The 27,601-nt window shown below is 45.6% G+C and overlaps 2 protein-coding genes and 1 long non-coding RNA gene across 9 annotated transcripts in view; all 3 read left to right on the forward strand.

Annotated features, from left to right (window-relative positions):
- Positions 1-1,159: 1,159 nt before the first annotated feature.
- Positions 1,160-16,087, forward strand: NFU1 (NFU1 iron-sulfur cluster scaffold). Of its 4 annotated transcripts, none has more exons than XM_056362956.1 (9): positions 1,174-1,251; positions 3,340-3,446; positions 6,287-6,422; positions 8,966-9,032; positions 9,872-9,986; positions 11,105-11,168; positions 13,380-13,554; positions 14,318-14,406; positions 15,228-16,087. In XM_056362956.1, exons 1-8 carry the CDS (start codon positions 1,205-1,207, stop codon positions 14,363-14,365), a joined length of 759 nt encoding a protein of 252 aa, XP_056218931.1. In that variant the 5' UTR covers positions 1,174-1,204; the 3' UTR covers positions 14,366-14,406; positions 15,228-16,087. The 4 variants fall into 4 exon arrangements, with proteins under 4 accessions (XP_056218929.1, XP_056218931.1, XP_056218932.1 ...); XM_056362957.1 differs by having other exon boundaries at positions 15,231-16,087; XM_056362954.1 differs by having other exon boundaries at positions 1,160-1,251; positions 14,318-16,087.
- A 65-nt stretch (positions 16,088-16,152) lies between these two features.
- GFPT1 (glutamine--fructose-6-phosphate transaminase 1) overlaps positions 16,153-27,601 on the forward strand; it is a 40,483-nt gene continuing 29,034 nt past the window's right edge. Inside the window, exons 1-3 of one of the 4 annotated variants that reach the window (XM_056362951.1) lie at positions 16,153-16,282; positions 17,133-17,272; positions 17,393-17,480. Coding sequence is in view for 1 of the 4 variants with exons in the window: in XM_056362950.1 (XP_056218925.1) it covers positions 19,837-19,843 (7 nt within the window). In the remaining 3 variants the exon portion in view is untranslated. Of the gene's footprint in view, positions 16,283-16,318; positions 16,336-17,132; positions 17,273-17,392; positions 17,481-19,747; positions 19,844-27,601 lie in introns of those variants that run through there. The other 3 variants (XM_056362953.1, XM_056362952.1, XM_056362950.1) reach the window with 3 other exon arrangements.
- Positions 25,131-26,661, forward strand: LOC130160463 (uncharacterized). The gene is made up of 2 exons (XR_008825996.1): positions 25,131-25,832; positions 26,277-26,661. It is a non-coding gene; the product is annotated as an uncharacterized LOC130160463 (long non-coding RNA).

A 27,601-nucleotide genomic window follows, 5' to 3' on the forward strand; every position in this document is an offset into this window, starting at 1 on the left:
GTCTGTCCCTACTATTTTATCTGGCAGTTGTCAAGTCAAACTGATCTTAACTGCTTTAAGCAGAGGCTTTGAGCAGTGGATATTCCAGTTTACAGGAGAGAAGCCTTCATGTCTAGGGCAATGCTACAGCCACAGGCAGTGCAGAGCTGTTGAGCCCTCCCTGCAAGCCTGGGAGCTGCTGCTGCAGGAGAGGAGGTGCAGAACAAACGCATTCTCCAAGAGGATCAGCCATACATGAGCGAACCGGTCTGTGACTGCCCGGTGCCAGGCGGAGCTGTGCATGTGTGTGGGGGGAAACGCGTGGCTATCCAAGAACAGGTTTTGGCAAAGCCCAGGGAAAACGTGCTTTCTGTGAGTGCAGCTGCATGCCAAGGTACAGCCAATCCAGCAAGGAATGACTGAAACGAGGGGCTGAAAGTTTGTTTAAAGGACTTTGGATTTTAGGTTGTATTAGTTAGTTGTAAGAGGATAAGCAGCTATGATCGGCCTAGTGTAAGTGACTTTCTGGTCCAAGGTCGGTAGGACTGTAATCATATGGGGGGGGGGGGGGGGGGGGGGCAGGCAGCCACGGCCCAGGCGCGAACTGGAACCTCATCATCTTGCTGAAAGTGCAGACGTGTCTCCTTCCTCCCCAGGGAGACTCTTCCTCTTCTTGTTCCTCCTCCAACAGCCCTGCATGGCTGCAGCAACACCTGCAAAATCGAGAGCTTCCACCTCAAATAAAATTTGATCAAAACAAACGCCTCACCTCTGACTTTTGCTGCGGGTCCCCATCCCCGCGAGGTTAATTTACAAGCTGTTGATGGCTTGTGAGGCTTGGGGGGCGCAGAAAAAGGTTTTTTGTGTGTTACTGGGCTGGGTGGTGAAAGGAGGCCTGGAGGGGGCTGTTCCTGAGCGCTCTGTGGTAACTGCCCCTTCCCGCCGGTGAAGAGGCCGTGCCAGCGGCTGGCACAGGGGCAGCGCTCTGCAAAGGTAAGAAGAAATTACTGAATAAAACCAAAAAGTATTACCCTTGGGGTGAGGGAGAGGGGGAAGGAGGCGTTGTAGATGGGCGTTTTGTAGGGAAGAGGCCGAGCGCGGGCTGCCGCCGGCAGGGGCCGCCGCCGCGCCTCAGGCCGGGCGGGAACGGGGCGGGAACGCGGCGGGAACAGGGCGGGAACGGGGCGGGAACGGGGCGGGGCGGCAGCGCCTGAGGAGCGCCAAGATGGCGGCTGCGCGGTGGTTCGGCGCTGCGGTGGGGCTGGGCGGCCGGTAGGTGACCGCGGGGCTCGCTCGGCTCCTCGCTGCCCCGGCCCGGAGGAGGCAGCCCGGTTTGTGTCCCGGAGGGGTCCCCTCTCGCCCCTTCCCTGCGCGGCTGGGGGGGGGGGGGCGGCCGTGTCGTAGCGAGGGGCAGCCGGGCCGCGCCGGGCTCTCCTCGCTCTTCCCCTTCCCCGCTGCAGCAGGGCGGACGGGGAAGAAAGAAGCTGTCTGTTCTTTCTCCTCGTTACAGACGGGCAGGGAGGGGCCGTTTCGTCATCCAGCCGTCTACAACAGCGAGGCGTTAATTCCCCCCGACACGCAGGTCCTGAGGGACTGTGCACCCCCCTGTGCCAGGTGCGAGTCCTGAGGGGAAATGCCCCCCACATGTGCCCAGGACCCTGCAGCCAGGGGTAATTCCCCCCCACACGTGCCCAGACCCTGCAGCGAGGGGTAATTTCCCCCACATGTGCCCAGACCCTGCAGCGAGGGGTAATTTCCCCCCCCACCACCATGTGCAGCGGATCATGCAGTGAGGGGCACTGCACTCTCCCACATATGTACCCTTAGGGCCAAGCAATAAGGGGAAATAGTACCCCTGCCCGCAGTTGCTAAAAGCTATACAATAAGAGGAAATTCAAAGGATAGTGTGCTGGTGGGCACATCTTCTGCTCTGTGCTGTGGACTGTAAAATGCATTATAATCTTTATTCCCCAAAGCTGAAGGGAGAAAGGAGAACTATTCTCTTAGGGGACCTTCCACACACATCCCATTGTGGCCTCTGTACCTGCAATCCAGACCATAAAAGCAGGGAAATAACATGATTCGGACTTTTTATGTGTTCATGTCTCCCTCACTCACAGCAGGAAGGTCCATTTAATGAGAGCTTTTCTGCTGTTACCGTGTTTGAGGAATCTGGGCCTAGGTGTAGTGCTTGTGTTCAGATTTATGACCCCCGGAGAGAATCTTAGTAACAGCCCTGCAGGTGTGATACATGTAGTTTACCTGCTTTCCCGCTGCCTCCGTACCTCATAAGGTGAAGAGAAACCATATAATAATAAATGCTCTCTATGTCCTACCTACTTGTGACATAAGGTGGGTTTTGGTTACGTTTTCTGATTCTCACTTCGCTCTGAAATACCTGGATGCTGTTGGCTGTGCTTACAGTCACAGATACCAGATGTGGAAGCAAGTATTCACACTTTGGAAAGTTAGGCCTGTTACTCCATCGCTCTGTCTTGCCTTTTCTCTTAATGTTTTTTTTTTCTGTTCCCAGCTTTCCCCCTTTTAACTTCCATCTGAGCAGATGATGCCACCCCTATTTTGACTGCTGGCGTGGGTTATGTATGGAGCAGGGCCTCTTTTTAACTGGTCTGGATTAATTCTGGAACAGTACTTGTACAGGAATATACTGGATTTCTTTATTCCCCAAAGAGAAGAAATACACAGAGGTGAACAGGGGTGAGGTATGGCTTGGTACCTGTAGCTAACAGACTTTTTATCTTTTATCCAAATGTTGTATTTTTTTCTTATGAGAATTGTTCGTTCTAAGAGTAGCCGTTGCGTTACCTTTTTATCCTGACTTGCATCTTCTCAGAGTCACATAGGAGACCCTTATGTTTGACCAGCTAAACCCACAGAGTATAGGGTAAATACTAGCTTTGATTTAGCCTCAGGTTGGATTCATCTCAGCTGTCTGTAATCTTCTGAAAATTAGATGCTTAGGCCAAGCTAGATTTCCAGGTACTCACTACAGTCAAAAGGAAGACGAAAAGGCTCCTTTAGGGTGACTTAACGTTTTCTGTTACAGGTAAGTAAGGTGATTTGCCTGTCTTTAGTGACTGTGAAGGAGCCTAGATTAATTTTTTTAGGTGGCTAAAATTGGAGAGTTAGGTGTATTTTATTATGAAATGAGAGAGAGGGAGCACTGGAAAGGGGGAAAAGGAAGGGACATTTTGCAGTCTAGCCTGTGAGCTTGCTACATTACCCTAGAGGTTTAAGCCAGGTGAGTGTCTTGCTGAGTAGAAGCATGTGAAATACTTTTTCTGTGGGGTAGTGCAAACTTTTAATTTGGAAAATGTCAGTAAAATTATTTTTTTCAAGGTTTTGTCATACGATGTTAAAAGATCATAATTTGGCAACTCGACAGTCTTTCCATCAACTTCTGCAAAAGAAACAGTTTCTTCCATCTACAGCATGGCATAACACAGGTAAATACTAGTTAAAAATGAATAGATGAATGTGTTGTGAGGTTTTTATGTCTTGTGGTAATAACGGAAGCCGCCTTCTTTCTGCAATCTGTGTGTGGCAACATTTCCTTGGTAGTCTTTAATGAAGTGCTAGTGCATTTGGACACTTGGAGCTTGGGGAGAAGATGTGGATGACTTTCTTAGGTGTTTGATTATATGTGTTTTTTCTATACCATTCAGCCTTACAAGGGGCTTTGTTAGTGCAAAATATTGCTTGGGCTTTGCTGCTGTTCTTAATTTAATTTCTATCCTGGCGTACATGTATCTGTTGTGAAAGATTTCATGTTGCCTTCTGTCCTGCTTCAGCTGCTGAGCTCTGCCAGATAAAATCATTGGCCATCCAGATAAGGGCCTAACAAGGATGAAAACAAAGCCTTTCATTCTTAGAGCTGCAATCTTTTCATTTTTTAATTTCTTCTCTCTTGAAAATGCATCCATGTATGATGCATTAATGGTATTCTCCAATAATATCTGCAACTTGGTATTGTCCTGAAAAAGCAATGTTTAAGATTGAGTTTGTCATACCTATTGGATTTTTTGGTAGGCTATAATGCTCAGAAAAGGGGAAAAAAAATAGAAAAAATAAAATCATGAAACTTGCACCACAGAAAAACACTATGCTTTCGCACCTGCCTGAGGGTTTTGGCAACTGCTCTCCAATGCTGTAGCAGAAAGAGTCCAAGTCAAAAAGTTCTGCAGGTGCTGCTGCATGGCATTAGTCACAAATGGAAATCTTATTTAAATCAGTCTGCCTAGGCAGAGGTTTCTATTTAATTTTGGTTTCAGAAAAGAAAATTTTTGCCGTTCTAGTTCTAACCAACAGGCAGACTCTGCTGAGCAGACTTAGTATTTCACCTGCTTCTGTAAGTGTCCCGCTAAAGTTGGCCTCTGCGTGGTGTCTTCCTCTTACCTGCAGCATATGGCAGAACAGAATAATGAGCAGGTACAGACAGCATTCTGCAGAGGGCTGAAAGAACTGGTAACAGGTGTTAGATGTAGATACAGCCAGTCACTAACTGCTGAATAGCAAATGCCAAGCAAGTTCTTCAGAGCTGTGCAAAGAACTCTCCGGGTTGATTAATGACTGAAAAACCTGGTCTTACGAAGGCAGAACTTCAACTGCAGAAGACACTTTTAAAATACAGAGGCTACCCACGTGGACACCTTTTCTGGGAACTGACACAGCCGTTTGTGGTTTAGGGTGCTGGAGATGCTGGGTGAACAGTGTGTGGTAACTGTTAGTGGCCCATTGCTTTCAAAAAAGGGGCAGAGAATACTCAGTTTACACCATCTAAATCCCCCGTTGGTTATTTGTCAACTATGCTGTTATACTGGATGTGATTTTTAGATGCCAGCAGGATTTGGAAGATGAATAGTTCTTCCATCTTCACGGATAAGCTGAGTAGTTGCTTGCTCTATCAGGATTATTCTTTTCACGTTAAAGCTAAGTACTTCTATGCTAAGTTGTTTTTTTCCTTTAAAAAAAAACTAACAAAAAAATGTAGTGTGTGCATACTGTGCCATTGTGTACGTTCAAGTCAAATGGGTTGTTACCATGACAGACACGGGCAGTAACAATTTTTCAATTTATAAATAGTGTGATTTGTCATCTAATACCAGAGAGCAAAATGGCAGTTTATGAAAATGTCAGCTCTTTTTGCTGCTTTAAAGCCCTCCATTGCATATTTTTGAAGTTATGTGAGCTTGTTTTTTAAGTATAATTTATTTATATATATTAGCTCCTAGAGATTTTTGGTTTTAAAAGGCATTTTCTTCTTTCCTGAACGTTTGTGTATCATTGTGTTATTTCATATGCAGGGCAAGTTAGGAAGAAGGAGAACTAGAAACAGAATTAGCGATGGGAGGCTCTCCCTAACTGATGTTCAGCTTCAGTGGGACATCAGGCATAGGCTGCCTGGACATGTCTGCAGGAAAAATACACTATTAAATGTACTCATTAAATGTAGAGTATTAAATTTTAGTCAAGATCAGGCTTTTTACAGTCTTCTAGTAAAAGACAGACCCATGCCACAAAAGGACCTTCTGTAAAAATTTATCTTTTAACCATCTTTAGCAATGAATTGTAAATAATTTTATTTTAATTTGTTTGGTCAGTTCAGTTTCTGGAGGATAAGGGATAGCTTACAGTAATTTTTCGCTCTATGGGAAATGTTAGCAGAGCGTAGTTCACTGTTACTGTTTAGTTACTCTTGGTTTTTTTTTTATAGTGCTGAAAAATAAAATATAAACCAACCCCCTTAGGTAGTGTGTATCTTCAAGAGAGGGCTAGTAAAACTGATCATGCTTTGAACAGGAAATGATAATGCTGGAAGAGGGACTAAGCAGCATTTGAGGATTATAAAATAAAAAAAACCCCTAAACCTGACAGAGAAACAAATTTTGCATCTCGTGGCCTTCCCTAGAAAGTGAGGCTGGTACTGGCCTCAGGCAGTTTGATGCTGTTACAGAGGATGCTTTTTAGTAAATAAAAGTTAGCAAAAGAAGCAAAGACAAGGTTCCGTTTATCGTCTTGTTTCCTCTGAGGTAACATGTTTGTGTTTATCAGGCTTCGTGTCAGTCTGGAGCCTTTCGAGGAGCCTATTGCATTGTGTTTTTAAAGTATCATTGCTGTGCAGGCTGGTGTTTGCTATAGCACAGGGATCACCCTGGTCTTGGCTTGCCAAGTAATCAGGATCCTTGACTTTCATTTAAGCTACTTAGATTTGATAACATTATTTTTCTCCACATCCCCCCCCCCCCCCCCCCCCCCCCCCCCGCCTTTTGTTTTTGTAAATTTCCAGTAAGAAGCATGTTTATTCAAACTCAAGACACACCAAATCCAAATAGTTTGAAGTTTATTCCAGGGAAGGAAGTGCTGGAGTCGAGGACTATGGAGTTTTCCACACCAGCTGCAGCATTTTGCTCACCTTTAGCAAGGTATTATTTAATACATCATAATTTGTTTGGGGATCAGTATGGGCTGTGTGTCTACAACTGATGTTTTTAAGCACAGCTTCTGATCATTCTGCTCTTCATGCTCAGAAGTAGCTTGGTTGGGTTTATGTTTGTAATGCTGCTTTACTTTGCATAAAATTAAAGCTGGGAAGGTTGTTGTTACTAAAGTAGTCTTCCTGTGAGTCTGCACTCCCTACAGCTGTATCATAGCAGAACGCATCATGGTCTAGTTCATGTGACTGAATTGAGTGGTATTATGAATCAGTATTCTCAAACGGTTGTTGCATCACTGGTGAGACCTCTGGCCCTGATTTCGCAAAATCATTCCCATCAGAATACTCTTTAATTCAAGTAGTTACTTGGAAATCATGCAACTTTTCAGAATTGGGAAATAGAAATAGTATAAGGAAGTAAATAGTCCCCAAATACCGTGAATTAAATGCGGTAGCTTGCTTGTTTTGACGGATGTTGGTGCTAACCTGAACTTCAAAGCCAATGGATTTTTCCTTTACAAAAGGTTTGTGTTTCAGTCAAGGGAAAGCTGGGTTTGGCCCACACTTTGGGGCTGGATCTGTAACAGGTCTTGGGAGTTGCAGCATTCAATACCAAAATGCGTAATCTCGAGTAAGGATCGCTGAGCAAATAATTGATTTGTGTCATCTTGGTACAGAAGGGGTTTGGAGCACCATCACAAGTCTCTCTGGGACTATTTGGAAGCATCTGTTTTGCATGTTTGTCATTGCTGTCGGATTAGCCTCTGAAAAGAAACTGTTACGTGGGTGGAAGGGCTTCAGTTTGAGAGTAAGATCCAGAAATGCTGCAGTAGGTTACCCCTGCAGATCCCAGTTTAAGTCATCTTTGTGTCTGCTGGAAGAATTATATGCAAAAGTAGAAGCTGTTTCTCATGAGATTCTCTCTAGGAACTGTAGGGTTTCCAGAGGTTTCTTGCAGAGCTATTGGAGGGCAAACGGGATCTTTACAAGCAAAACTCTGTGACTAAAAGTAATAAATATAATGCAAAAGCTTTTTGTGGACATCGAAACATGTTTGTAGGATCTCGTTATGCCAAAGTGTATCAGGTTGCAGAATGAAATGGACTCTCAGAAAGAGGCTTTTTGTTGTCAGATATCTGCAAATAGAGGTTATCATCAAAGATGATGTATGTGCTAGACTGTACTGTGGCAAAACAGCCTGATAAGGTATATTGTGCAGGTTAATGGAAAAAAAAAAATCTACTATATAGCGTTAAATCCCAGATTATGTTTTTTGTAAATGGAATACTCATTTATTTTAAAAAGGAGTATTCATTTTCTAAAGAAGAAATAAAAGCTTCCTGAAGGGGAGGGAGGGGGGGAGAATTACTTAATTGATCTAGGATGGTTTGATGCACTTGCATAATTTCATTGTTTAAGTAACTTTAAAATTTAATTGGTTTGGTGATGTAAAAGCCCGATACACATATAACTGTTTGATGTGTAGAAATTCTTTCAAATGGGTATTGTGAAATCTCTTCTGTCATTTTTCATCACATGTATCTTTGTGATGAGATTTCCAGTTCCTTCATTTATTGCATTTTTGAGGTTTCCAGTCGTTCAGGAGAATATTTTTTTTTCCCCTTAATTACAAAATCTCTCTTACAGCCTTATGCTGTATTTACCTCAAGGTGCTTTCTCCTTTTAATGCTTTTTAAAATTATTTTTATTTGCTGCTCCTGAAGAGTAAACACCATTAACTTATTCTGTAGATGAGTTTGGTGGGTTTTATTTAACCATTTATGGAAAAAAATGTTTATACTCTCATTTCGCTTTTTATACCTAAAATACTGTCAAAAATAGGCTCTTTCCTGTCATCTAAGTTCTTGCGTTGCTTTGAATGTGTGCTAATTCACCACCTGGTTGTCAGGTGCTATATGGGGCCATCTCAAGCAATTTAGTATGAGGCTTAAGCCTTTACTAAATCTTCATATTTTTCACATGCCATGCAGCTGACTAAAAATAGTGAAGATTGCTCACAAAGTGAGTTGATGTGTTAAGCCTTGTGGACTGCTTGGCACTAATCCCTTTTATTTAATGGCAACAGAGCTGAAGGCAGTTTTTATTGGGCTCAATTACTTCAAATAACTTATTTTAGTCTAAGAACATTCCTTGTATTTGCACTACTCCTACCTGAAACGATTGGTACCTAGTGGTTTTGGTCCTAAACAAGTAGTTTTTATATACAGAATATAATTTTGCCTCCAAAGAAGAACTGGAGAGAGAGAGTAATTCTTTAACACATCTAGTGGAAAAGTCTTTCTTGTAAGGTGTGTTCAGTGTCGCTATGTGCACTGCTCCACAGCAGGATCTTCCGGCTATTCCTAAGCTGTAGGTGAAGAAAACGTGTGTTTCCCTTAACGGTTCTGGTTTTAGCGCTCGATTTTGACTAGAAGTGTGTTCTAGAACTTTTTTTCTGTGACAGATTAAATAAATCTTTAGGAGTTTGCCTGAAATGTGTGTGCATTTTGGTTTTTTTTATTTTCCTGACAGGCAGTTATTCAAAATTGAAGGAGTTAAAAGTATTTTCTTTGGCCCAGATTTCATCACCATCACCAAGGTAAGCAGAACAGAGGTTCAGATGTTCTAAAAGATGCGCTGGGATTCAGCTGTCCAGTAAATGGCCATAGAGAGGATCCAGTCGGACTCTTGGGCATGCATAGTGAGAGTACCAGAGGCAGTGTTCACAGGCGGCATAAAAGGAATTGCCTTTAATATAAAAGGGAGAAAAAAAATCACAGGGTGTGGATAAGCACTGGACAAGTTTGCCCAGCGAAGTTGTAGGTTCTTTGATCTTGGAAGTGGTCAGCATTGGACTGGATGAGGCCCAGTGCGACGGTGAAGTTGGCTCTGTGTCGAGCAGGAGTCGGGATTAGCTGACCTCCAGGGAACGCTTCCAAAGGAGATGATTGTCTGACGGGATGAAGCACATTGCAGGCAGTGCTGTGTTTACCCAAGGTGTGGAGCTCATGTCAGCAGAGATAAGGTGTTGCGTGGTAACCACGCAGTTATGCTCTTACTGTGTGAAGAGCATGGGGCAATTCAGTAAGTGATAATTTGGCTCAATGTTAAATGGAGGCAAATGATCTTGAGTCTCTGAAACAGTTTGGTAAAAACAGGTGTCAAATAATGTATTTAGGAGACTTTCACATCTTTAGTTAATCTTTTAATAGCACTTGGCTTGCAAGCAAGGAAACCTTTCTGTTTATTATAAATTGAGTCTTACTCAACTTTTTTGGCAAAGCTGGACTTGGCAAAACTATGAAATCAAATCCAGGTGTCAATTGTGAGAGCCCATTATGATATTTTTAATCTAAGAAGAATCTCTGCGTAACTTATTACTAGGAGGCAGATACTCTGTGTTTATTCTTTTTTTTTTCCCCCTTTTGATTCTTATAGGAGAGTGAAGACCTGGATTGGAACTTACTGAAACCAGATATTTATGCAACTATAATGGATTTCTTTGCCTCTGGCTTACCTGTAGTTACTGATGAGGCACCTAGGACAGATACAGGTAAATCAAACTCTTCAGGAAGAGGCCGGTATCTGCCTTTGCGTTTAGTTTTTGTGAATCCAGAAGAGCCTCCACTTGTACCTCGGAGAAGCATGCAGGAGAATTTAAAGTACAAATTGCTAAAATTAACACAGGAGGGAATTTGCAGAATGCCTGTAGTGGAAGCAATGCTGCGCTCGCTGTACAGGAGCTGCTGGTCCGTGGGTATAAAGCCTGGCTCTCATCTGCTGTACTATGAGCATATCTTCATGGGAGCTGTGCTGAGCTATGCGTTTTGGCAGTGTGGACCGTGTTCTGTTGTACTTAGTGTGTGTGTGAAATATTTTTTGAAGTTCTGAGGCTGCATTTAGAAAGCTGTGGGGTGTTGCTGCATATCCTTTTCGTATGGGCACCTACAAAGGGTTTTATTTTCCTCCTTAAATCAAAAAGGAGTGCCCAGGCTTAATGTCCGTGCCTTAACAATAGGTTTATGGTCTTAAATGAACAAGAAATAGTAAGATATATTTTTCAAACTGTAATAGAAAGTAATGGAGACTAAATTACAATGTAACTAGAGGGCAGTTTTTCCTCATTTGCAACTTAGCAACTTAAACAAATTTTCCAATGTTTTAAGGAACATTATGACTATTGAATTTCTCTCTGCTCTGTTATGTCTGGTTTTAATGTCAATATTAACAGAGATTTTGTTTTATTTGAAAAGGTTGTCTTTAAAAATGCTTCTGTGACACTTAACGCTCAGCCTAAAATTGTATCTAGAGCTTCTAAACCCAGACAGGTTCATAATTCTTAAGTTGCTAAAACCTTCCTTCTGAGGACCCTGCCTTAACCACTGCTTCCTTATTGGATGTTTGTTGTTGATTCCTTTAAAAGTTGGTGCCACTGTTGTCTGTTAAGGCCTTTGCCTGCTGAGAACAACTCTGAACCAATACTGGGTTTTGGTAGTGAAAGCCTGGGATGTAAATAAGGACAGAGAAAAATACTTTGAATTCGGGTTTTGGTTTCAGTCATTTCAGCAGTGTTTTTAATGCTGTTTCATTCTGCCGTTATAGATTTGCAGTGTTAGTAATGATACTGGAATCCTCTCCGAGTTCTAATTTGCATGTTTTTCTTTTCCCAAGGTGCGTCGGAAGAAGATGATGAAGTTGTACTGATGATTAAAGAACTGCTGGACACAAGAATAAGGTAAACCAGGAACCTTAGATCACTTAGATGGAGTGACTGGGGTTTGGATTTATTTAAGAAACAGTGTATTTTTGTTTGGGTGTGTGTGATTTCATGGTTCAGTATCTAGTGGGGGGGGTTCAAAGTGCAAAACTGGCCGACGCTGAGAGTGCTGTTTCCTCTAATTGAAAACTTTCTATCTGGCTTTCCTGTTTAAGCAAAGTGTGTGCTGAACCGAGTCCTTATTGCTGAGTGATTTTAGAACAGTGTATAGTCTTACTCTCCGTAAGACATTTAAACAGGTTTGTTGGGTTTAACCTGGCTGTTTTTAAATGGTGAAAACAATGCCATCTTTCTTTTTCTTTTCTCCTCTGTTGTATTAATCTCTGTCTTCACTGTACTTCCCTTCCAAGTATTCCAAAGTAGTTTACATTCTTGTATTATACTCTAAAGCAAAATCTGCTAGTGGCTTTCCCTTGCTGTCTGGGCTTCATTCTGTTGCAGTTTTATTGGTATTCTAACACACAGCTTGAATTTAGAAACTGCTGGTAACTAATGAAGTCTCAAGAGCGGCTATGGATCATGTTGTTTACCTGAAGTATATTTTTATGCTCATTAATTGCCTTGCAGAGTGAACTGAAAGGGATAAGCAACTTGACATTTTAGATGTAGGGGAAAATGCTTGATGTGTTCCCGAATCTGTGATACCCGATGGCAACATCTTCTCCAGCTCACAAATTCCAGGACCCAGCAGCTTGTGTGTGGGTCAAAATCATGGAGTTCAGTTTAATTTTTCCAGAAGTTATGATGCTGCGTTTTAAAGTGATATCACTTAATTTAAAGATTTGGTTATCTCAGCTGACAGATGGTACTGGTTAGCTTTCCTGAAAGGAAAGAGGGAGAAAAGCAGGAATAAACTGGAACGTTTTTCCCAAATGTGTATGAAAAGTGTAACCCAAGTATATCGTTGCATAAAGCCATGATAGCAAATAGCATACAAGAGGCCCTGCTCTCGCTGGGTACGTGGCCATTTAAGCTCCCTCTGGTATGTTAGTTCTTGATTTCCCAGTGGCTATTCGTAACAGTCACGGGATTTCTGCCCAGATTTCTGGTTTTCCCCACCTTTTTCTTCCATTTCCTTCCCCCTGTACCCCTTGGTGGACCAAGAAGCTGTTGGTGAGAATATTAGCAGTAGTGTATCTTAACTTCATTTTATAGCAGGGTAGTTTACAGAAGCTATATATAAACTGGTGGCACATACAGAGAATTTACTGTTTAGTTGATTAAAAAATTATGCAAAGAAGTTGTCAGAAGGTGCAGGATGGAGGGAATGTAGATCTGAAATGCCTTGTAGTGTGTTAAAACAGTTAATTTCAAATAAGAAAAACGGAATTTTTAGTCATGTTCTTTGGCTTTCTGGAACGAAGATAATTTGCTATGGTGAGTTGTTAATAAATGTGTCCGATTCATAGGTTATTCTCTTAGGAGTGTAGTTCTCAAAGAGTTATTTTGGAAATCAGTATAAAGAGCTTCTGTTAGAGTAACTTGATGGTTTTAACTTGGTCTGGGAAAGTGTTGCTATGGGGATACACTTACAATGCAGGGCATTTGTTGCTTGCAAATGGAGACCAGGCTGCAGAAATGCTAATAGTACGGGGATGTGATCTTATCAGATGCTGGCTTCTTCACCCATTAGCAGGATTAAGTTTTTATAGTTGAGTTTTTTTCCTGATCTCTGTAAGCTATGGTGAACTGCCTATTTATTTATGGAAGCACTTTAGAACTTCTTATCGCTGTCCCTAGTCAGCTAACAGATGCACGTGCTCCTGAGGTAGGACAAACGCCTATTTGGCGCATAACTGAGGCAATCGTTGTTACCTGTGGCGACTGCCTCGGTGCAAACCAGTATGTCTTTGCAGGCTGAATCAAGCTCTACTCCTAAGGTGCTTACCCACGGCCCTAGAACTTCAGTGGTTTTTCGTATGCTGCTGCATTCGTGTCAAATGTGTTTTGCTTAACATCCTACGGAAAACACAGTAGCTCTCTGTGTGAGAGAGTCCAGCACAGCATGTGTTGTTGGAAATTTGAACCAGGTGGTTGTAGAGAAAGAGGGCTTTAGTTACTATATCGTGACAGTTCTTTGTGTGTGTTAAATTTAGCTTTACTGAAGATTTCTGGAAGGAAACTTATTTCAGCTATACTTGCTTTAAATTGAGTATCGTGTTCCACCAGGCCGACAGTGCAAGAAGATGGTGGTGATGTTATTTATAAAGGCTTTGAGGATGGGATTGTGCAGCTGAAGTTGCAGGGTTCATGCACCAGCTGTCCCAGTTCCATCATCACCCTGAAGAGCGGGATACAGAACATGCTCCAGTTCTACATCCCTGAAGTAGAAGGCGTGGAACAGGTGGGTTGGTGAGAGGTAGTAGTTGTTTTCTTTTTAAATGAAAAAGAAGGTCTTTGTCCCTTTCCAGCATGGAGAGGTTGGCAGTTTAAGCAAAAGTACAGGATGTATAGGTGTAGTTTTCCTGAGTTGGAAACTGTATCTTAGCAAAAGCTACAGAACCCTAAAAAGCCCCTCACACCAAAATGCACTGGGGCTTGCCTGGCTGGAAAGCAGCTTTGCAGAAAAGGACTTGGGGTGCTGGTAGATGCCAAGTTCAGCCTGAGCCAGGAGTGTGCCTTTATGGCAAAGGTGGCTGAGGATACCCTGGGCTGTATTTAAGGGGAGTATTGCCAGCAGGTTGAGGGAGGTGATACCTCATTGGACTGTCTCCTTTTCTACTGAGGAGCTCAGAACTGGGCACCGTTTGCCAGCAATTGTTACCTTTGTGCTTTGGTGACTTTGGGTGATAAAAAGCAACAAGCTTTTGTCCCCTAAAATGCAGATTCTTTAGCTTTCTCGTTAAAAATCCGATATGCTGTAGTGATTGTTCTGGTGGCCTTTTGTATTAACTTCACCAGCTCCTATTTCAGCTGCGTTTCCTCCTGGCATTTTTGATCACAAGGTTTTCTTTCCTTTGTCATGTGACTATTGTCATTCAGCTGTGTAGGGTAACTGCTGTTCCCCTTGGGTCCAGCAGGGATTTAATGTAATAAATTCTTTAAACCCTTAGTCCCATAGGATTGCGTAAACTGTTTACCTAAGCTACTTCTGGGTTTGATTTCAGGTTGTTGACGACGACGATGACGTGGAGAAGGAAGCAAATTCTCCTTAAGCTAGCATCATCTATGGCCAAATAAGTATTTACCTCTTGGTGTACGTAAACTGTCCTTGTGCTGAGGAGCAAACAAACTTGCCTTTCTTTTCAGAAAAATAGTTGCATTTATACCTGTGAAAATGTATCATCGGTTTAAGCCACTAATTTATTAAATGCCCTGCATTCAGAAAAGAATCCTTTTGCTCCTCTTTGTACTCTGCGTGAAGAAAGAAATGGTGGGCTTCAAAACTGGTGATGTGCCTCTGCGTTTTTCTTTCACACCAAAAATTCAAGACTGGCAAAAATAGAAGGCAGAAGTAAAGTTTCTTGACTGGTTTTTGTGCAAGAGAACTATTAAATGTTTATTCCCCCCAGCTTCCTTATGGGGCTTGCAGGACTCCCTGCCTTTGGTCTATAACTGGGAAATTTAGGAGTGTTAATTTTTTATCAAGTCTTGTTAAAAAGCTTTTGGATTCATATCTTTTTTTGTGTGAAAAATAACCTGTAACTTCTGATGTTCATTTTGGAGGATGTAATATTGCCATCACTTGTGGAAAGTTACCTACTTGCTCACTACCACTGTGCAGCCAATAGCAACAGCAACAGAAAGTGTGAGTTTTGTTATAAAAATCGTATCTTTTAAAAGTTAAAGAAGATGATCCTCATCAGCTTTAGTAAGTGGAGAGACTAATTAGCTTATTTGGAAGTAAAATTGTCCAGCCACCATTAGTGGTCTGTTTAAACTTGCAAAAGGTGGTTTCTCAACGTCATACTCCAACATCAAGATGAATGTGCAGTGCTTAAGGGCACAAATTACATTTGTAGGATAGCAAAGAAAATTAATGTGTTTACCTATGCCATATCCTGTTTGTTCCTTCAGCAGTGCCAAAGAGCGCAGCGTATGTGTAACTTGGCTGCCCTGGCTGAGCAAGGGAAGACGTGGCAGAGCAGAACACGTTCCAGTTTTAGAGGCTATGGGAAGAGAAATATTTATTGTTCTGAAACTGTGATACGTAAATTGGGCTTTGCAAGTACTTCTGTTTACTTGCACGAGTAGGACTGAATTCCTTCCTGGTGCCTAGCTTTAGCAGATGACTTTGCTAACAGAAATACTATTTCTTTTTGCTGCCACAACCGAGCTGAGTTCGTGGCCATTATTTGGCTTATGGTTATTATACTGTTACTCCCTGCGTACAAAGATTTGACAGCCTCTGGTGTGTTCCCCTCTTTTGCTCCTTGCCGGTGTAATTCCACTGAGTCCCTAAACAGGATCAATTAAGTCGTTGGAGAATCTTTTGTATAGCATGCAGATCAGCATGTGGTAGCCGTAAACTTCATGTTACTTGTTAGAAATTTGAAAATAAGTGTTTTGGCAAAATATTTCTTCAGCTTTCATGGAGAGTAATAACTTACAGTCATTTAAATTCCCCACTCAGGATTTGGAAATTGGTTTGAAATTGCCACGTTTTATTTACCCTGTTACCAAGTAAGCAGTGCCTGATCTTACAAGTGTATCATGACAAAATTCCCCTCAAAGTAGGCTCACACTATCCAAAAGAGAGCTTGTGCAAACGTTATCACCGTGTTCTTTGTCAGTGAACCATAGAATGGTGAGCAATGGTTCTGGTTTCTGAAAAATAGAGCTTTTTAGGCCTAATTGGTCAAATTAATGCACGATATAAGCCAAAGCTTAAGCAGCGAAGTAGTCGTTTTGTGTGTTAAATAAAATGTCCTCTTAAAGATGTGGTCTTTATTCTTCAATTAAGCAGTCTTGTTTTTACTGGAGTTTTGATTTGTACAAATAGGACCAAATTAAGCCTGCCTGTACTGATGCTGAAGATTGAGCATCTTGTGATCTTGCGACTGAAGAGATTCCGTGTCCGGCATGTATCCTGTGTGTCCTCAAGCTCCTCGAGCTCTGTCATGGAGAGAGAAGTGCGTAGTGCTCGCATCCCGTCCTCTTTTTATCTGTTCTGTCCCGCTACAAAGTAAGCTCTTTAGGGCAGCGGCTGCATTTCTGCAGTGTAAAGCAGCAAAGTTGGGGTCTCCAACTCGGGATAAACAGAGGGAGGGGGTTAAGTGCCAGTTGTCACTTGGGGAACAAAACCAAACCCAGAAATGCTAACACTATGATAGCCCAATGTGGTAAAATCATCAGCCCAAATCATGAGGAGTTTCTGTGTGAACCTTCCAAGCTCTGTCTGAAACAGAATCCCCGTTAGCGAGAGGTGTCCCGTCTCCTCCACTCACCCAAAAAAACCTTGCCCGTTCACGGACACGGAGGCAAAGGGGAGTACAGTAATGACTACTCAGTGTGTAGCTTAGGAGTGAATGAGGTGGCCGGCGGCCCCGGTGACAGTACGGTATGTCATGGGGTGGCCTTGCAGTTGGTTTTTTTGGAGGGCTTGTCAGTTAGGTGGCTGGGAAGCTGTGCTGTACTGTAATGCTCCGGTCAGCATGGTTTTTTGACTCTGAAGTTTTTCTTTGTAGAAATAATTTTTTAGAAAGAAAAAATTGCAGTTAGTCATTATGTTTATAGTAGTAATGACTACTTGAAATTATTCTGGCATTTTTTTAAAGAGAAAAAAGTACTTTGGTATTTTTGCTGTGCTGTGGATAACGGCAAAATTACAGTCTGCCATTCAGCTGTTTATGTTTTCACCCATGTCAGCTAGAGAAGACACAGAAAATCCATTCATGTTTTCTGAGCGCTGTTCTAGAACTCTCTTTTACGGGGAGTTGATCACAGCTATCTAAACTCTTGTCATCTTGGAACTGTTCACAGGTGGACATGTGCTTTTTGGTGGGATGTGACTCATTCCACGTTTCTAGGAGAAATCCGCCTGTTTGTCATCTGATAATACTGTAATGTACACTGTGAGGCAGCTAACAGCTGACAGCATTTTTGGAGCAGGTACTTCCAAGGTAGTAGTAGGAGGAAATACCTCATGTCACCTGATGTTAGAATTCAAAGTGCATTATGTGTCAGGGATCACAAAACATACTCTTTTTTTTTTTTCTTTTTTCTTCTTTTTTTCCTGGGAGCTGGTAATCTTCACCAGTAAAATTCAGGACTTCAGCCAGGACTTCTATTTGAAGTGAAGTGTGTTGAGCTTGGAGAAGAAGAAAGCAGGTATTCTTTTTCCCAGCCATGAGCCCTTTAGTTACTTTTAAAAACGCTTGTATGTGTGAGAGAGAGTTTGGGAAACATTTTCACGTTTCTCCGTTTGGTAGTGAGTTGCACGTGTATATTCGTGTGAACTATACATGGTAGTAAACCCACGTGCTGTATGTACAGCAAACCTCAACAGAGGAACATGGGGCATAAATACTGGCTTGGGGGAGGGGAATTAAATAGCCACTTCCAGACTGAACACATGGAATGTTCTGTATGTGTATGTGTAAAATTCTGTATGTGTAAAATTCTGAGGAATTTGCACCAGATTGTTACATATAGAAGGATGAGTTAGCCTCGGGTTGAGGGATTAATTTTTATAGCATCAAGTATGGTATAGATTTAAGTCATAAAGTTCGGTATTTGCTGTGCTGCTGACGTGAGCTATGTATTTTGGGAGTGTTCGTAAGGACTGTCCATGGTCCTTCAGGTCTGGGGCATCCTACGTTATAAGCAGGAGTTTGCCCTCTGATAATGCTGCAGGTGATTTTAGGTGTGTATTCTTAAATTCTGCTGGGGGTAAGAAGTCACGAACTGGGAGCTGCTGCAGGGCAGCAAAGAAACACCGTTAAGAGCAGTAAAGCAGCGGGTGAATGGGGTGTGCCCGTCAGATCAGTAACGGAGAGTCTGAACAGTGGCCACAGCTGAGGAGAGCAGGATTGCTGTGCCAGGGCGCACCGCGTGTGGTCCTGGTGATCGCCTTCTGGGCTGGTGGCTCCTTCCTCACCCGGAGATCGCCTGCCACCGCCACGCGGCATTTGGTAATTAAAGACGTGGAGGTGGAAAAAGAAATCAGAATTGGAAGTGAGCCCCCCTCCACAGCTGACAAAGGGGTGGTAAAGCACTGGGCGAGCCGCTCGGTCGCAGCTCCGCACAAGCCAGTCCTGGGAACTGGGACTAACTGGGAGGTAAAGCACAGGGTGAGCTGCTTGTCGCAGCTCCGCACAAGCCAGTCCTGGGAACTGGGACTAACTGGGAGGTAAAGCAACTGGGTGAGCTGCTCGGTCGCAGCTCCGCACAAGCCAGTCCTGGGAACTGGGACTAACTGGGAGGTAAAGCACGGGGTGAGCTGCTTGTCGCAGCTCCGCACAAGCCAGTCCTGGGAACTGGGACTAACTGGGAGGTATAGCACTGGGTGAGCTGCTTGTCGCAGCTCCGCACAAGCCAGTCCTGGGAACTGGGACTAACTGGGAGGTAAAGCACTGGGTGAGCCGCTCGGTCGCAGCTCCGCACAAGCCAGTCCTGGGAACTGGGACTAACTGGGAGGTAAAGCACGGGGTGAGCTGCTTGTCGCAGCTCCGCACAAGCCAGTCCTGGGAACTGGGACTAACTGGGAGGTAAAGCACTGGGTGAGCTGCTTGTCGCAGCTCCGCACAAGCCAGTCCTGGGAACTGGGACTAACTGGGAGGTAAAGCACTGGGAACTGGGACTAATTGGGAGGTAAAGCACTGGGTGAGCCGCTTGTCGCAGCTCTGCACCGGGGCTGGTCCTGCCAGGCCCTCGCAGCGGAGCAGGGGGCCGCGTGCTGGCTGCCGGCCGATGGTTCCCGGGCGGGCGACGTTCCCGCTCCGGCTTGTGCTCTGCCAGGCTCCAGCGAGCCCAGAATCGGCCCCTCCTGGTTTTTTACCGTTGGCATTTTCTGGGCTTCCTCGGGAGCCCTTTGGTGACTCCTCCGGGCCCGGGCCCAGCGGAGCGAGCAGCGGTTTTCCCGGGAAGGGACCGGCTCCCTCCCAGCCGTTGGTGTTTCCATATTTCCCAGCGCTGCGCGGCCGTTACCCGCAGGCCAGGCTTCGCGCCCGCCCCAGTTTGCGGGGCCATCTTACTGGTGTCGCTGCCCGGCTGCTGCGCCGGTGCGGAGCGGAGGGGAAGCCGCGCAGCCGGGCCACGTGTGCTGCGGGGCCAGGACCCCCGGCTCCTTCCCCGGCCGGGCGCGTGGGGGATCCCAGCGTTACCCCCGCCGGTGCCGCCCGGTTGGTGCAGCTGCCGCCGGGGGGTGGGGGGAGGGGGGCGCCCCCCGCCTTTTGTCCGCCGCTGCCGCGGGGCGCTGGCGCCGCCCTCCCTCCTCCCGGCGGCGGCCGCGGGTCCGGCTGCCACGTCCCAGGCGGCCCGGGGGCGGGGCGGGGGCGGGGCGGGGGCGGGACGAGCGGAGGGGCCCAGTGGCGGGCCGGGGGCGGGGCGGGTGGCGGGGGCGGGGCGGGCGGCGGGGCCCAATGGTGGGGCGGGCGGCGGGCCTGCGCCATGGGCCCGGGCCGCGGGGGGCGGGCGGCGCGGCCCCGGCGCGCAGAGCCAGCGCGGCCGCGGACGGGGGCGCACCATGTGCGGTAAGGGCAGGGCGGCGCGGCCCGCCGAGGGAACCGGGCGGCGCATGGCGGGGCCTGGGGGGGGGGGCGGTGGGTTGGGCTGCCCGGCCCTGCTCCCTCCGCCGTGCCGGGCGGCAGCGCTAGGCCGGCCCCTGGGGCACCCCCGGAACCGGGGTGGAAAAACGGGGCCGGCCGCTTCGGCCGCGCCGAGGAGGGGCCCCGGCGTCGTTATCTGGGGATGTCATCACCCGGCCGGCGGCCCGCGTACGGTTCCCCGGGGGAGGCATCTTGTAACGCGTTAATAACTTGCAAGGGCGAATTGGCCCGCAGTTAGCGCCGCTGTGGCCGGGCCGTGCAAAGGCCGGCACCCGGCGCTACCGGTGGGTCCGGGCAGAGCGGCGGCGGTGCGGAGTGTGGCGGCAGCCCAGACCCGTGCCGGGTGGGCTGTAGGTGCCTGTAGGCTGTGGCTTTCCAAAGCAGCCAAGTGACACGGGAGCCTCTGCCCAGGGAGCGTCAGGAACACGCACCTTCCAGGGAAGGATGCGGCTTCACCGCTGGGAACGCAGCTCCGGGCATGGCAGCGCAACCACTCCCACTTCTACGGGGAAACTCTTGTCTATTGTTATTATCTTTTTTTAGGCGTTAGAACTCCTGATGTGGATGCTCGTACATTGATGCAAGTTTATGCAGCGTAGGTCTTGAGGCAGGCGGGTAAATGGGTTTAAACCCAGCGTCGAAGTGTCGGTTGCGGGGTGGTGCAGCAGCTCATCTCCACCCGTTCGTGTCCCAGCGGAGCATCCCTGCCTTGAGCACATGCCTTGGGTGCGCTGGAGCACGAGCCAGCGAGGCTTGTTCCCCAGGGTCACTTTGGTACTTTGCACTCCCATTTGTCACGTTAGTACAATTACTTACCTCATCGTTTGGATGCAGCAGTAGAAATCATCCTTTCTCTTCCTCTTCCTTTCTGTCACGTTGGCTCCATGTCTTTCCATGGAAATTTACACAACAGTGACTCTTCTTATTTGTCTTTCCATGTTTCCTCCTTTGTTTTTTTTTCTGTATTTTTATGTGCGAAATTAAAAGGGCGCTGTAAGCAAGACTGGGTTTTATATTTGCTATGCAAATTGCCCTATTCCATTGTTTTTGTGAGACTGAAGTGGCACCACCTTCAAATTGTCAAGTCTGTGGAGCGCTACAAAGAGGTGATCCGAAATTCATGCTTCAGCTTACGTTTAACACTATGTTAATTGGCGTTAAAAGTACAAAGTGGAGCGAAGCTAAGAATAGAAGGGATAATTATGGTTATAAATAGCTTGCTGCAAGAATAGGGATGGTTTTGGTGCCTTGTGCTTGCCTTATGTGAGGTCCAGGGTGTGAACTGTGTGATATTAACATTCTGCTCTTTGTCTTTTTAATTGCAATAAGCCCTGAAAATGCTGTGGGAGTTACTTGGTTGCATTCAAGATTTAACGTGTTTCTCCCCTTTTTGATAGAAGCAAAGTTCTTCTCGGATGTTGAAACATTTGATGGAATGGTAAGAAAGGCGTTAAGCATTACTGGCTCTGTTATTGTGTCCTGTTCTGGGAGCCAGAGGTAGATCCTACAGCGAGAGACGAGAAGAAGAGAGCATTAACTGAGCACATTAATACAGCAAAATGAGCCTTGGAAGTTGGGGAGCTTCTGAGCGCAGGAAGTGTGTGGCCGAAGGCAGTTAAAGGTTTCTGTAGGGAACAGGAGGGGAACTGTTTGGAGTCTGAGGGTGCTACCACGTGAACTCTTGTGACTTGTGGTTAAGTGCCATTGGCAGAAACCAAGGAACACAGCCTCCTGTGCTGCGGCCGTTCGCAGTCCGGCTGGCGAGCACAAGGCAAAAGGGGCGGTGGGCTCTGCTCACGGTGGGAAACACGAGTTGCAGTGGCAGGTTGGGCATTTTTCCATACAGCACCGGTAGACTCCAGCAAAGGAACAAGGTGAACAACCTGAGGTGGTGTTCTCTGAGATTGCCCTGCAAGTGTCATATGTAGGCAGAGCTGGCTTGTGATGCTCCGAGTACTTACGCTAACAAGGCTCCCCTAGCTGAGGTGGTGAGTATCTTGGAGCAGACGGCTCTGATTTCTCGTACCGTGCCCTGCAAAAGGTCTGAGTAGCCATGTTACACAGTGTTGTAGCGAGAGCTGTGTGGACCTGGTTGCTTGTACGAACCCTCAGACAACATTTCGTAATAGAATCGTAAGTCAGGATATAGATTGCTTCAACTTGCCACGCTGTCTGGTGGTTACCTGGTCTGCATTCAGATTTTTATCCAGTTCGGCTCACACAGAAAGCTACTTACTAAGATGAGCCTTTTTTAAAACAAGGTGACAGTGCTGCTGCTGTTACCTGAGTTCCTCCGTGACAGCTTCAGGGCTGGAATTACCAACACGGTGTTTTCAGCATACTGGTGATCTGATGTTCAGGTGTACGTGTATAGGATCTTGCAAGATCCCATGATCTGATGTGCTCGTACCACTTGACAGGTTATGGAAAGCAACCTCGAAGTTCAGTTCCTTGATGCCTAGCATAAATAACGGGCCTGCTGTGTGTATGTGCTGGGGTTTTGGTTTTGATAGTGTTACGGGAACAATAGGGTTTGTTCCTCGTGTGTGTTACAGACTTGCAGTTTGAAGACCTAGCCAGGTATAAATTGCATGTGGTTTGGTCTGAATGCACCAAACCAGTTCAATGGCATCTATGAAATAGTTTGGAAAACAGGTTTTTCAAGGTAGCTTGATAGACTGTTCTGTAAATAAGTAAACCTGTCGTATGCCGTGACCTTTTAAACCATGAAAAGGGACTGGAGAATTTAGTTCCTGTGTTACTAGCGATTGCTGAAGATAAAAACAGGTTTGAGAAAGACTCAGGTTTCCAGTGTTGGGGTTGCACGGACATCAGTGGGGTCTGCCAGACTCAGGTTTCCAGCGTTGGGGTTGCACGGACATCAGCGGGGCTGCCCTCCCGCCTGCTGAAACACCATGTGTATGCCTGGGTGCACCTTCTGTGAAGCACGGGGTGGTGGCTCTTGCCCAGGGTGAGTCCCTGTTTACTCCAGACAGGAGAAACCCGGCCCTCCTTAGCTGAAGAGAGGTGTGTGCCTGGGCAGTAAAAGCATCCAGTGGACAAATGTGGTTCTCCACCGAGTGGATCTTCCTCTGCAGTGCTTTTCTCCCAGCGCAATTCGATTGACGGATTGAATGCAAACTCCCATATGCAGCTTGCAGGCGTCGTACTGACAAGTCTGCTTGTTTCTGACCTTTTTCTGACCAAGACTCAGCCGCGTTTTGGTACGTCGGGGCTGGCACGGCGTTCTGCATCAGCCAGCCGCCTGGGCAGCGGGTCGCAGAGCCTGGCCAGTGGGTTTGATGCATCGGTTCTGCGACTTTGTTCTGCACGATGATTGCTGTCTGGGTTAGAACTTGCCTGGTGTCTCCCCTGCTGTAGTTGGAAGAAGAATATTTTTATTGCTTTTCCTAGACCGTAATGTAGATTATGTATGTGGTATTTAGGAGCCTGCATCTAATTTGTTGAAGACTTGAGGCCTAATAATCATCACGAGGATAAAGGGTTCTTTACAATTGCCAAGTGGATATGCTGATAACATCGTCTGTTGAAATGGTGTTAACAGTGTACGGTATGGTATAAAGGAATTTGTAAATCCAACAGTAAACCTAGCCTGAAGGCTTTCCTGCTTGTGTGGAAGGATTAGCAGAAGCTGTTCCTGAGTAACTTCACGTATTCAGGATGCTGGAGAAGACCATTTATTCTTACCTGGAAGCAGTGATTCACTTCATTTGCCTGTGAACTTACCAGGGAACATGAGCACCGAAAAGGTCACAGGAGAATGAAGCTCTCAGAAAAAGTGTTTTGGTGACACTCAGCAACAGAAATACTGAGCGTCCATTTGGTGAAAATGCTCTTCTGGTAAAGTCTGTCAGCTGTCTGTCGTGAAGTCTTTAAGGCGGCCCAGTTTGTGCTTAATTATTTAAAATGTTTTCTAAAGAGCGCTGAGTTTCACAAGAGCTGAATACCTGTTCTGGTGGTTCACCAGGTAAGGATTTTAAGACAAACCTGCAAGAAAGGATCCGTTTTGTGTTCTGCAGTATATTGTTCAAGTTATTTTGCTTAAAAGAAATACATACCAGACTGTCAGCGATGGCGAGTCTTAGTGCGATTCAAGAACCGTACGATAAGCAGACGTGCTTTGAACAACTTCTCACTCTGTTTGTACAAAGTCCTGCGTCAAGCTACCAGTTGAAATGTTTTATTATGTTGTAAAGCGTGACTGCTGTTCTAATCCTGAAGTATATTAGTGTATTCCAGACAGGGGTATTGTGTTTTCTGAGCCTGTCAGATATAAATTCCCGCAGTGTGCTTGCTGCTGTCTTATTTTAGCTGGGAATTCACAATTGCAGATGGTGCTGGACTAGAAGGAAGTTCACAGGGTGGGGTTTTTTTTTTTGTTGTTGTTTCACATAGGATGTTTCACCTTGAACAATGCCAGCTCAAGGCTTGTCCAGGTGGTGTAATTAAACGTCGTTCATATATCCTGGTTTTTCTGTAACACCACCTCTTTCTGGCTTGTTCTGGAGCGTGAGTTACAGAGGGCAGGTGCGGCGTTATTATTGAAGAACACTTGGAGTTGAATGGTGTGTAAATGTGTAAGTTGAGCTGAAACTGAAATTCCTCTTTTCAGGTCTGCTAGGGACCCGAAATTCGCGGGTTTCAGGGTCGGTTTCAGGGATGTTCTGTTTTGGACTTCAAGTTTTGCACATTTTCAGCACGTGGTGTCTAGGCTGGCAAGGGGGGATGAGCTGGTGGTGCACCAGATGGGACCCCGATGGAAATTCGCTGGATTTGCGTGGGAATTTCATCAAAACCAACATGTTTCCATTGACTGTTGTAATTTAAATGAATTGTCACTTTGAAGGAAAAATTGGCGCTTTTGTGACAGTGCTCCTCACGGAAGCCTTCAAGCAGCTGTAAAGATCTGTGCAGTTGATATCTTTTCATTTTCTAAATCGTGGAGATCGATTTGAATATAAGCACAGGGAGGGAGAGAGCAAGGCTTGAACAAGACATTGCGATTTGGAGAAAAACACGTCTCGGGGGTGGGGAAGAAAGGTCTTTTGTAGCCTAAACTGTGAGGTAGGGTTGTGTGCTGCGTTCCACCTTGGGGAAGGCTATGTTTTGTAGCTGAATGGAGTGACCCTTTGTTCAGCTTTTGAGTAAAAAAAGAGGTTATTTTCCTACAGGGCCTTGCGTCCTGCTGGGACGTATCACCTGAGCGCCCCTCGCCTCGGCACCGCCGCGTTCCTTGCCGTACATTTACACGGACGGGACCGAAGGCTTGAAGTCTAATTCTAGAACAGAATTAATCTGCGGAGCCCGTGTTGGTGGCTGCTGGGAGAAATAAACATTTTTTTCAGAAATAACGCTTAGATCAGTGAAGCATAACAAGTGTTTGGGTCTTTTTTTTCTCATCAGTGTTTCTGTCGAGGACAGTGGAGTTGTGCTTAAAAGATGGAAGTGATTAAGAGATGTGATTGCTCATATATTCCTGAATAATCCAATAGTTAGGGTAGATCCAGTAAAAATGCTGTTTTCTAAATGTGGATTGAAATTTTCTCCAGCTATGACGAATCGTATCATTATGGGATGTTTGAAAAGAGAAAATGGAAATGCATTTGAAAATGTTTCCGGTAAATGAAACTGTTATTTATACATAATTCATTGTGATCAAGTGTCATAAATGGGTGAAAAGCCTTCAGATATTTGTTTTTAGCTTGTACATTAGTAAGTCATGTGTTTAGGAGGACTTGTGTTCATTTTCAGCCGCCTTATTGTCCCTTTTTTTACTTTAATTATGCATAATTTTTACATATTATTTTTCCTTCATTTTTTCCTGTTTTCTCGAAGGTTTTTCAAACCTGCTTGTCTTACTTGCCTGATCGTTCCTAAAATGTGTCGATCGCAGGTGAGTTCTCAGAATTTTATTTTCATAGTGGTGTCTCTATTATCACTCCAGGTATTTTCCTCTGGAGATCTAAAAGCTGAGCTGAATCAAACCTGAATCTCCCAGTGATTACAGGGTTGAGTTTTTTTTAGGAGCATGTCCACGTAGTTCACAGCGTTGATACTGTATTTGCATTTCTTTTACTTGGCTTGTTTTTCATAGTCTCTGTGTTTTCTGATGAGAAGCACTGAATTCTTTGGTTTTGTTTCGGTAGGTTTTTTTGTATTCTTAGATTCCTCTTTTTTTCACAGTCCTTGTGAATGATCTTAATAAAATTGGGCTGTGATTAATAGATTATTTATTTTTTTTTCAACGCCTGAGACAAATGCCAAGTTGGCTCCTTTCTAGATAGATGTTTTCTGTTTGTTTACAGTATGTGTGGAAATAAACAGTGCCGGTTTTCAGTCTCATTCCAGATGAGCCGTCCCTTCCCGGAGGAAGCCACTGTCTGCCCTGTGCCCGTTCAGTACGTGGTGTTTTGTCATACGCTGCTGGCAGCTGTGATCTGTTTCAAGGAGTCAAGTTTTGGGTTGTTGGGTGGGTTTGTTTTTTTTTTCAGTTCAGGTGTGACTGAGCTTGTTAAAATGTGCAGAGAAAACCAACTTTTCAAGCCACTGTCTGATCTGAATTCCGATTTAACAAGATGATGTCCGAAGTCAGCCCTGCCTTGAGGGACATAGTTCGGGTTTTAAGCCTTTTGTTTTGTTTTGTTTGTTGTTGGGTTTTTTTGTTCAAAATAAGTTGCAATCCTTGCGCCAGAAGCAGGATGGAGGCTAAAGTGCTCAACTCACATTTGCAAAACTATTTTAGGTAAAGAAACCGACTTTCTGCTTAATAATTGTGCCCATCTATGGAGTTAGACTTCTTTTTCACATGGAAGACTTGGATTTTCGTGGCCTTGCTGGGGCTCCAGGCGTGTGGTTTCCCGGTGTCCCCCTGCCCCTCTGGGCTGCGCCCGTGTCACCAGTTACAGATGTGCTGGGGGGACGGGGCTCTGCGCTCTCTGCGTTGGGCTCCCCAGTCCACCTCGATGGAAAATACCCTCATTTAAAATGCAGTGTCGCAGCCTGGAAAGCAGCTGGGTGTTTGTAGCGGTGTGCCCGGTGGCGTTACAGGGGCGATGCCCGATGTCCCTGGGGCGCAGGGGAGGGCCACCTCCACGTCCCCGTGGCAGCTGCTCTTTAAACCTGCTTCTCTTAACTTGCCTGATCGTTCCTAAAACGCGTCGATCGCAGGTGAGTTCTTAGAATTTTATTTTCGTAGCGGTGTCTCCATTATCGCTCCAGGTGTTTTCCTCTGGAGATCTAGAAGCGGAGCTGAATCAACCCCGAATCCCCCAGTGTTTACAGGGGAGGCCTGGAGATGCTGGTGGGCGGCCAAGGGGGGCTGTGAGGTGGGGGGCAGGCTGCTTACAATAAGCCTGCTGTCCTGTTTGCGCTGCTTCCCCCCACCCTTCCTACAGCCCTCCTTTCTTCTCCCTTCTTGGTGCGTCCCCATCGCTCCTGCGCGGGTCCCCAGTTCCTTCCCCAAGCTTTGCAGTGGCTTTCACCCGTTTTCGCCCCCCGTTTGCTCAGCACGATGCCCTGCTGGAGAAGGGCTCCCCGGTGCTCCCGTCAGCGCGGCTCTTGTGCCTCTCACGCTGCTGCCGTTTGCTGCCAAGAACTTCAGGGACCCTCTCGCCGCGGCCAGCCTGATGTGCGAACTCCAGAGCACCTTAACGCTCGTCCTCG

The sequence above is a fragment of the Falco biarmicus genome, chromosome 18 (genome assembly GCF_023638135.1).
Source record: "Falco biarmicus isolate bFalBia1 chromosome 18, bFalBia1.pri, whole genome shotgun sequence".
In the NCBI taxonomy this organism is placed as follows: domain Eukaryota; kingdom Metazoa; phylum Chordata; class Aves; order Falconiformes; family Falconidae; genus Falco; species Falco biarmicus.